Source organism: Sorghum bicolor, chromosome 1, assembly GCF_000003195.3.
Source record: "Sorghum bicolor cultivar BTx623 chromosome 1, Sorghum_bicolor_NCBIv3, whole genome shotgun sequence".
Lineage (NCBI taxonomy): Eukaryota > Viridiplantae > Streptophyta > Magnoliopsida > Poales > Poaceae > Sorghum > Sorghum bicolor.
The window spans coordinates 1919496-1930472 of NC_012870.2; the positions used below are offsets into that span (position 1 = coordinate 1919496).

General features: G+C 49.1%; 2 protein-coding genes across 2 annotated transcripts; both read left to right on the plus strand.

Annotated features, from left to right (window-relative positions):
* Positions 101 to 6005, plus strand: LOC8080201. The gene is made up of 7 exons (XM_002463525.2): positions 101 to 549; positions 1666 to 1857; positions 1960 to 2232; positions 2764 to 2866; positions 3510 to 3628; positions 3879 to 4034; positions 4691 to 6005. The coding sequence occupies exons 1-7, from the start codon at positions 208 to 210 to the stop codon at positions 5261 to 5263; spliced, it is 1758 nt and encodes a 585-aa protein (XP_002463570.1). The 5' UTR covers positions 101 to 207; the 3' UTR covers positions 5264 to 6005.
* On the plus strand, positions 9578 to 10384 carry LOC8079669. Its single transcript, XM_002463527.2, has one exon. The coding sequence runs from the start codon at positions 9600 to 9602 to the stop codon at positions 10194 to 10196; it is 597 nt and encodes a 198-aa protein (XP_002463572.2). The 5' UTR covers positions 9578 to 9599; the 3' UTR covers positions 10197 to 10384.

Consider the following 10977-nt stretch of genomic DNA (forward strand, 5'->3'; position numbering starts at 1 on the left):
TACGGATAAAATAAAACCTGGCTGCCTGCCTGGCTCACTTTGTGCAAGTTGCAACTTGCACCATTTACAAATGGGCCCTTCCACAAAATAAAAGCCTACACAAATCTTCAACCCCGTCGCCACTTCAACTCTTACCTCCCTCCTCCCCTCGCGATCGCCCAAATCCATCCTCCCCGCCCGCGCCGCCGCGAATCCCGAGGCGCCCCGATGCCGGCCGCCGTCGCTGCTGCTGCAGTGGCCGCTGCGTCGGGCGGCGCGCTCCTGCTCTGCCTGCTCCTTAACTGCTGCACGCAGTCGGCGTCGGACGCGGAGAGGGAGAGGGAGGAGGACGAGGCGTCGCCGCTGCTGTCGGGGTCGGGGCCGGGTCCGGGAAGGGAGGCGGGGAGCGGCAGCGAGGAGGAGGAGCCGTGGCCGGACAGGGCGCCCTTGACCTGCTGCGAGGCGACCGCGGTGGCAGCGCGCACGGCGCGGCGCACGTGGGAGCTCACCGTCGGGCGGTGGGGCCTCCACGGGCTCGCCTTCGGGATCAAGCGCCACATGAAGCGCCAGGTTAGCGGGATCCCTCCATTTGCTCTCCCTCCCTTGTCTCTTGTTCACTCGGTCTCTGACTCAGGGTGTGCCATGTTCTCTGCTTCCTCTGCTCGTGTTTCGTTTGCTCTGCTTTGGTATGAGATCGAACATCGAAGCATAGCGTGATTTGATCAGCAGCTTTCGAACCTGAGTGACCATAGAACTCAAACAATCACAGTAACTAGTTTTTGCGTTTGGTGAATGCGAGTGCTGCTGTTGCCTCGTGCGCGGAAGCTACTAGGTAGTCGCTTTCGGTATAGTGTTTCTATTTTCCAACTTGCTGAAAATGTTTGTGTAAAGGTTGAGCTAACATTTTACGGTTTGACTTGCATTGACTTGGAAGACAGGCTTGAGTTCCCTTTACTTCTGGGCCATACATTTTTGAATTGTTGCTTTTGGGTCATATTTTTAAAAATTTGTTGGTCATTTGCTTGCCTGACTTCAGACTTTTTTTTTCCCGCGATCGGGTTTGTACCCGTATTTCCCTGGCTTCTGACTTCGTACGGTCGCTGTACTACGACACTGCGCTTGCGGTGCCCCGATCGTTTGAGCGGCCGTTAAGATCGGTTGTATGAATGCTCAGAAGTTATGGATCTGTAAGATCCAGTTTGTCGATGTTCTGAGTAATACAATGTCTATAATGCTCATCGCATCATAATATTGAAGGCATACAGACAATGATGCCATAGTTGTGCAAGCAGCTATTTGTGAGAAAATGGAAGCTACACATGTTGGTGATGCTGGCATCACAATGATCTTCCTCTCCTGTCCTTCCATCATTTTCATGAATCATGACTGGTCCAGGCATTGTTCAGATGGATCCAGCTGTTTAGTTATGATTGCATGAATATTACCGAACTACTCTATCATTCCACATTAAGACCAATAAATTCACTCATGTGTCTTTGTATCATCCCAAGCCCTTCATGTCATAAGGAGCCAGCAAACTGTTTCTTCCATTATCGGAAGTCAGCTAAATCGGTTTGACTCTGCATAAACTTACCACTCTGTATTGCTCTTTTGAACACATTTTACTCGTATAGGCAATTTAGGAAGGCATATGGTTAACATATTTTCTTGTCTGTGCCATGTCAGGGTAATTTGCAGCATGAGTATAGTGGAAATGATTGTCTCCAACTTAAAGGACATCAGACATATACTGAAGTATCTTCTCTTCTTGAGTACTTGAAGCTTTGCATGTTCTTCTCAAAGAAATCTTTTTCAGCATTTCTGAAGTTTGGTGGGTACAAACAAGACGACATTCTTATTCACAAGGCTAGGGCGAGGGTGAGTAAGTATCACGGGTGTTAACTTAAGCTTAAGGTCATAATTAGCATTCATTCGCATATGTTGTTACATAATATCTTATGCAGCAATTGCTCAATGCAGCTCATGCAGCCTTCTTTCGCATTGGTGTGTGACCAAAGAACCAAGTGCTTGCTGCTTTTCATTCGGGGTGCTATCAGCACTAAAGAGCGCCTGACTGCAGCAACTGCTGCTGAAGTTCCTTTTCACCATATAATTCTAAGTGAAGGAAAAATCAGCAATGTAGTTTTAGGACATGCACACTGTGGGATGCTTGCTGGAGCTCGTTGGATTGCAAAACTTATTATTCCCCATCTTCATAACAAAATGCAGGAATTTTCTGGGTACCACATAAAGGTAATTCTCACTAATTAGCTGCACGTGAATGAAATGAATAAATGTGCATCATGCTGCAGTTTATTGTACCTGAATAAACAGCCCCTTCTATTTTGTGATTTTGTCTAATTTTCTTGTAGTCGAAAGTGCTGCTTGCAAATACTAACTGTTATTCTAGTGACTGATGCGATGTATGCATAATAAAATTGCTGATATGAAAATCATCCTGTTGTCAATATCACTGCTTTATACAGTTGCATTTCATAATGTTTATATTCTGGCTGAAATAACTTGCACTTTCATTGGTTATTTTGTGTGGAGATTCCAAATTTGAGGATGGTCTACTTTATTTTCTACCTATGTATCTATGCTTTTGGTAGAGCTTTCTAGACATACTAATGTGGTTTGGATGTGTACCTTTTAAGCTTATGAATTCGTCTTGTGATTTGCTTCAAACTGTTGTATAAAGCTAGCATTAGTGCTCAGCACAGATGATAAGGTTTACATGTCTTAATGTGATATAACCCAATTAGGTGTTATCCTTTCTGTTAGGTCATTGGACATTCAATGGGAGCTGGCATTGGAGCGATTCTGACTTATATTCTCCGTGAGCATTATGAGTTCTTGTCATGCAGCTGTCTGGCATTTGCTCCTCGTAAGTAAAATTTGACAAACTTTCAGTTTTATTGATTGTTGAAAGTTTGATTTGGAACATCTCGCTTTTCATTTTATTTATAATGCTAAGATCCTGTGCTGGCATTTGAAATCTTATCTGGCTGTCAGATGCCCTTTGGTTTTAGTGTTTGAAGTTGGCTAGTTGGTCACTTTAAGTCTCTTTTGTTAACCTTTCTCTGTTTGAATGTTGGTAAAGTGGTTCACTCTAAAAGATTCTCATCCATGCTAATTATTTTCTGGAAAATTTGTTTCCTGAATTTGCATCAGTTAACCATGGTTTTAAATTCGAGGACATAATAAAGACTTCCGGGCAATTTCATTGCTGAATGCAAAGCTAATGAAACTTCATTTGACTTGTCACTTGTGGGATCTATGCTATCTGATTATAGTCACAAAGTTCCCTGCTCGATGGGGCCGAGCAACTGGTCAAGGAACGTGGCACACTACTTATGGGAGGTTTTACAAGTAGGGTTGAAAATGACCCCGCGTACCTGGGTCAGGCAAGGATATTTCCAGAATTCTAAAGTACCTGGGTTACTGTGTGGGGTCTTGGACTATGGAAGTTATATTTCTTTCGTAGAAAAATATTTCTAGCATTCTGAAGTACCTTTTGTGTTATTTAGCTGCATGTATGACATGGGAGCTGGCGGAGTCAGGCAAGGATTTCATCACTTCTCTTGTCAATAGAAATGATGTGGTACCAGCATTTTCGAAAGTTTCTTCTGAGAGCCTGCGATCCGAGGTATCCTGATGGTAAATCTTTGTAGTAGCTTATAAAATGTAACTGGACTTTAGCTGACGCAGACTTCTTTAGTGACGAGTAAAAGTATTAAAATACCACAAAATACTCCGCACTGAATGGCAATGCATACCTTAATCATTTTCTGGTATCACAATATACTCCGCACTGAATGGCAATGCATACCTTAATCATTTTCTGGTATCACAATATATTTTAGCTTCACAATTGAAGTCTCATTTCTTGATGGTAGGTGATGGTATCATCAAAGCTGGATGATGTGCAGGATCACTTTCACCATGGTCTATTTGCCAGTATAAGCCAGCGTGTTGCCTTCATCAAGTCTCATATGCTCTCCATCTCTAACTCAACAGGGAAGATTGCAGATCGTGGCTCTAGTATTTCTGAGGTAAAATCCTTCAATATCTCCAGCTTGTACCGATGAACATTTTATGGCTCTTGTTACTGAAATCACCAAATTAACACAATGATATCTAAGACACATCTGGAGTCCTTCACAAATATGAGGTTAATCACCCAAGGGTTTGTAATGTACAAGTAGCAGTTGAGATCCACTAAATCTTTCTGATGTGCCGTCCCAGTCAGTACCAGTACCGCTAGTCCACTAGCAAATGTGGGCCAGCAACACTTGTGTCTAGTACTGTTTGGTAGATCCTACATATAGGTTTGAGTGATTATCCTTTAATTGACACTGCAAGCAAGCCTGTTCGCTTGAGCTTATCTGCCGAATCTGTCAGCCATTCAACAATATTTTTTTTCTCACAACAAATCAGCGAACAATACTTTCAGCCATGTCTTTTCAGCAGTATTATATCATGTGGAATTAATAGCCTGCTGTCTAACTCCTACCAAGTGCATTTCTGCTTATGTCTCGAGTTTTGTGGGAAGCCCCATTTCACCAAGCCAAGCAAATTAATGCGAACAGTATTTCTTCTTTGCTATAGTGTGAGCATACTGTAAAAATAAGTAACTATGATTATGTTTTCTTATCTCATTTAAGACTAGAATTATGATTTCTGAGGACATGTTCCTTCTGCCCTGCAGCCTTTGCTGAAAGATGCTGCAGATACCATACCGCCTACAGCAAATGGACACAGCGTTGATTGTAGCCAGCAACAAGTTGTTGCCTCTGAAGAAACGGTCGTTCTAGTAGTTAGCAACGACCATTTCACCATTGTCAAGCCTGTTGATTCAGGCCTCGCATCACAAGAAGGTTCAGACAGCAACGTGGCATCGGACACTCAACAATCGCCCCCGCCAACAGGCGAAGGAGAAGAAGAAGCTCCGAACCAGAACGGCCCTGAAAAGGATAAGCAGAAAGAACCAGTTTCAGCGGGCTGTTCGTCGCGCCAGCTCTTCCCTCCTGGGAGGATCATCCACATGGTTGCGCTGCCCCCGCCGCTGGACCCAAACCCCGGCGACGGCACGAGCAGCTGTGAGATCATTGGGATATACGAGACGCCGAGGGATTTGTACGGGAAGATACGTCTCGCGCCCAACATGATTAAAGAACATTACATGCCTAGCTATATAAGTACGATGGAATCGTTGTTGGAACAGCTTCAGAAGGAGGATGATGATGATACCAGTGTATGTACCGCATCAAATGACCTGTGAATTATTGTAGAGAACTCCGTTGTGAATATTAGTAATCCAATTCTTTCTCGTCATCTGATTTCCTCTCACATTTTTCACCTGATTATGTTTTTTCGTGTTGTGAGTTGTGACCGACAAAGTAATGGTAAATTTAGTGGTGGGTCAAAGCCGACAGCGTTTCGTTGACCGAGTGACATGGACGTCGCCTGTCCGTACGCGCGTCTCCGGCTCGTCCTCGCCGCGCTGGCATGCATGCCGAGCTTGCGAATTCCCTGTCGGCCTCACGCTACAAGAGAGCACCTCCAGGCTTCCATGAAACAAATTCAGGCGTCCGTCCGTCCGTCCCCTTCCGCTGCAACCCGCAAGCCTGCTGCATCCCTCGCAAGGATCGACATGGCCGCCTCTGGTGGTGGTGCTGCTGCTGCTCTCCGCGGCCTCGTCGTCGTCCTCGCCGTCCTCTCCGTCTCCGTGTGGGGTGCGGAGGCCAAGCTCAACGTCAAGGAGACGTGCTCGTTCACGGCGCACCCGGAGCTGTGCCAGAGTGCCATGACCAAGCTGGTGGGCCCGGACGACGCGCCGGCGCCGGCGCCGGCGAAGTCGGACTGAGATCGATTAGCTCATGCCTGCACGCATTCACGATATATAATATTGTGCTGTAACTTTGGTGTCGTCCTTGTGATTGATCGTCCAGGACGCCGCCGCCAATGTCCTCAAGAAATAGCTCTTGAGTGATTAATCAACACGTTCATGTTTCGTCGTGCGAGTTTCGTTTGTTTCTTAATATTTTTTTTATCAAATATCGTTCATGCATGTTCTACCTTAGAATTCCATCATCAAGGCTAAAAACCTTATAATAACGAAACAGGCAAGCAATGCAAGCGGTGGTTGTGCTGTTGTGCCGATGAAAAACCTTGTGATATCGATCATATCTCCTGCCCGACGACTCGACGAATGGTGTCTTGGGCCACACGGTGAGCAGCCATTAATTCCGGTGGCCACAAACAGAAAGGGAAGGCACCGTACTCGTCCCGGACGCTGCCATGCAATCCTATTATCCCTGTGTCCGATATACGATACAAATTAAGGTTAGTTAAGCCCCGAAAGGAAAAGTCCATGATCAATACAATCCGATTCCACTTCGACAGTTACGTAGCTAGTCCTGTCCCTCTCCGATTCCACTTCCTTATATACTCCTTGCGTTGTGTGCTTGTTATCGACCCGGTCTCTCGCCTTGATCGGCACGGATACTACTCACCCATACGACATGGCCGGCGGCGACGACCACACGACGCCAGATCCGTTCTTGTTCAAGAACGTCCCGCGGCGGCCGAGGACCGCCGCCTCGTGGCCTCGCAAGGAGGAGCCCGACGGTGGCGGCGATCCCGGTGGTATTAGCGTCTCCAATAATGCGTCACCACCGGCGACGACGACGACGTCGGTGGCATCCAATAAGCGACCTGCTTCGTCGACCAATGGCGGCGCCGCAGAGCACGTTCCACGGGCCAAGAAGCACCGGCTGGTTCCCATCGAGGAGCGGAAGCCCAAGGACGCCAAGGACCGCGGCGTCGGCATATTGGGCGGCATGCCACCAGCGCTTTCGCACAAGCATAAGGCAGCTGCTGCGGCAGCCTCGTCGGCGAGCAGTAGTGAGGTGGAGCCGGCATTTGACTGGGCGGAGATTGAGCGTTGCCGCAAGGGGAAGACGCCGGTCGTGAACGAAGACGGCGCATGCGCAGCGGTCGCTCGCCGGCCTCTCGCTGGCAAGCTCCTGGGCGACGCCATCCGGTCCCACGGGAGCACCGCCGTGGCCGGCAGCTGCAATCCATCATCCAGAACGACGAAGCCCAAAAACCCACGAACGAAAACGAAACCCAAGAAGCCAGCAAAGAAGGACCGAAGAACGAAACCCAAGAAGGAGAAGGACCGCGGCGTCTGGTTCTGGTGCGGAACGGGGAAAGACGGGATGTCGTCGGCGGGGTCCGACGTGGACTACTCGTTCGACAGGATCGGCGTCGTGAGCGACAGGCTGCGGACCACCCTGAGGGGCCTCGGCGTCGCCGCCCCCGTGCGCCTCTACGGCAGGTTTCTGACCAGGTGCGACAGGGACATCCAGCAGACACGCCTGCTCATGTCGTGCAAGCGGTGGCGCGCCGACGGCGCCGAGTTCCCGCTCTGCGCGTTCATGACGGAGGAAGAGAAGGAGGCGGCGCACGGCGAGGGGCTGCCGCTCACGGCGTACGACCGCGGCGGCGACGCGTACGAGCTCACGTTTAGGTTCCTGAAATGCAACGTTGCCTACCGGCTCATCTATAAGTGGGGCGACTTCATCAGGCACAACGGCCTCGTCGTCGCCAAAGACGAGCCGGCGCCGGTGGACGACGACGTCATGCTCGACCTGTGGCTGTTCCGGCAGGCGGGGGGAAAGGTCGGGATGGTCATGCTGCACTACCGCAGAGGCGACGCCGCGCACGCCGACGCCGCCTTGGATGAATTGCAACAGAAGAGGCTCCAGATGATGCTGAACAATGGCGACGCCGCCGCCGAAGCGGTTATGGAGGATGTTGTGGGTGATGCGAACGAGGAGAGGGACGAGGACGCTGGAGTGATGGGCGTGGTGGCGGCCGCCGCACCCGCACCATCGTCCCCGTCGGAGCCTAGTGGTGGTGGTGCAATAGAGGCGGCCGAGGCCGCATCGTCCCCGTCGGAACCTGATAGTGTTGGTGCAAAGGCAGACGAGGAACAAGCTGCTGGTGCTCTGGGCGAGGTAGCGGACGCACCGTCGACGACTTCATCAGAGCTGCATGGTGGTGCCGGCCGGAGCGACGAGGTGACCGCACCATTGTCGTTGGGCGGCGATGGAACAGAGGATGAGGAGCAAGAGGCCGGCGGTGCGCTAATGGTAATGGTACTGGAGGTGCAGGCTGCCACACCATCGTCGTTGGACTCGAATGCCGGTGGTGCGGCAAACGAGGTAGCCGCGCCACCATCATCGCCAGAAGCTGGTGGCGGTGCCACCACGGAGGATGATGAGGCTGACGACGAACTTGACGAGGCAGGCGCACGCTCGTGGAATGTTACCAAGTACGAGTTCCAGGCTGCAGAAGGGCTGATGATGCTGTCTAGAACTAATATTAACAGCTAGCCCCGTGGATATACTAGCATTTTGTAGTCGATCTCTACAAACGGCAAATCGAAACTACATGCTAATGTAAAGTGTGGGTTAGAGCATCATGCATGGTGCTGGTTTAGGACTTACTGTACTTGTTAGAGACTAGAGATCAAAATTCGGGTGTCAGCAAGAACATCTCTCCCAAATTAAAGAATTAAAGACCAATGATCGGACGATGCTAGTCTTAAAAGCCGGATTTTGAATGAATGGACCTCGGTGTCCAATGGTCTTAAAAGGAAACGTGGGCTGATATACCCGACCCAAACATCGCCATGCCATCAGAGCTCACCCTCTGAGGCCTGAGCTCGCCTTCGCGGTCCTCGGGCAAGCTCACCCTCACGCTCGCCGCTGAGTTCGCCCAAGAAGACAGGCGAGTCCATGGTCACCACCCACACAACCGTCCACCACCAACCTTGCGCCTTCCCCATTCCCCAAGCACACCGGACCATCACCGCGTCCATGGTATCCAATCCCAATGCGATCCAGACGAGATTCAGAGGAAGAAACAGACACACCATAAGTCAAAATCAAAAAAAAATTAACAATTCTATATGAAAGGCATAACTACACAATCTGGGAAACTACTCCAAACCCAAGATTAACTGAGTTTCCGTAGTCGAAGTATTCGAAAATTTTTGATGGAAAGCAAATGTTCAGAATTTAGGGAACCAGTCCATGGAAGACATCCGCAAATTTGCCTTTGGACTTGTTATCCTATAAGCCAAAACCAGATCCTCATAAATAAATAAATGCATATAATAACAACATAAATGATAATCAAACAGAAGTTTTCTATGGAAAAATAAAGTAAATCCAAAGCATTTACGCGTGGCTATATACTTATCATCCGTGTTGTTGCTTTAATTTCTATCATTTATTTGAAGTCATTCACATCGTACGAAGCTAAGAGTCTGTTTGGCGTAGCATTATTTGGCTCTATTTTCTTCCTACCTACAGTAAACCGGAGCCGAACAAAGCCACCACCGTATCATCAACGGAGTAAATTTAGCCGGTCAAAGTTTGAAACCGTTTGGGTTGACCGTTTGCCGTGGACGTCGCCCGTATGCTCGGCCTTGCATGCATGCAGCTGCTGCAAACCTCCCTGGCCTCACGCTACAAGACAAGAACACCTCTCCAATGGAATTAATGGTCCAGCTCTCCACGAGACAAAGATTTCGCGTTTCCTGTATGCCATCGCCGTCGCTCGCTCGGATCGTCAGCATGGCTGCCAGCCTTCGCGTCCTCATCGTCGTCCTCGCCGTCGTCTCGGTCTCCGTCCGGCGCGCCGCTGCCGCCACGATCACCGTGGACGAGGCGTGCAAGCAGTACACCAAGTACCCGGAGCTGTGCGTGAAGTCCCTGTCGTCCGCGAAGCCGGAGGCGAAGGCGGCGGCGGAGCAGGGCGGCCTGACGGGGCTGGCGGAGCTGTCGCTGGCGCAGGCGGCGCAGGTGGGCACGGAGACGGTGGCGTTCGTCAAGGGCCTGGAGAACACGCCGGGGGGCATGCCGCCGGTGTGCCTGAACGAGTGTTTGGCCAAGTTCCAGGGGGCGCTGGCCGACCTGCAGCGGTCCAAGGTGGCGGTGCAGGAGGCCAAGGACGTGGGCGCCGTGAACACGTGGCTCTCGGCGGCGAAGATCGACGGCGACACGTGCATGAACGACTGCCAGAAGGTGGAGGGCGGCGGCGAGATGCAGGTCGTCGACAAGATCGGTGACCTCGGAAGGATGTGCTCCATCGCCATGTCCCTCACCGATGCTTCTCGTAATCACACCGCGGCCGCCTGAGAAGACGTATATATATATATATGTATGCGTGCAGCGTGCTGCATCGGATCGGCGCATGTTTAATCTGAGCTGTAATACATTATCATTTTTGCATTTCTTGTACAACACAGTACTCTTTCCCCTATACTAAACAAATGTCATTATAACGGATTTGGACGGCGAATACATCAGCTTCTTCATCCTATTAATTAGTGGCTAGCATCAAATGTATGCCTTAAAATGTATAGCAAGGTTACACTCCAGTCTAGAGTGACAATAATATATGTTGTTAAGGAATAAAGATGAGAGGGGATTTTTCTATTTGTCAGAGCAAAGTTACACTATGGCTATATAAAAATATAATGTTCACATATAAAGAAGTGGTGTCGATTATGTGAAGGGATCCCCATAAATAAACTGGGAGGTGGGAGCTGAAAAAAATGTCTTTTCATGACTTACTTTATGAACAGAGTCATTGTATGTATAGAGTTTATCCGAAGAATCACTTCTATCATAGAATCAACTTCCATAGATTATTTGGAGCAGAAGAAGCTCTACCAAATAAGAATGTATGGTTGCTTGCATGAGGGCCACCCACCATATGGATGTTCTCAAGTCGAGGTTCTCCCTATATGCATGGTAGACGGTTTATATCCACTAGTATGGATCCACTTTGTCTTGATCCAGGGTCACTACATCTATCTATGTAATCACTCATACACTTGTCATCTTATCTCTATGCTTGTTTTTATTCATCGAGGATATAAGATATACATATATAGCTCAACGAAGACATAACCAA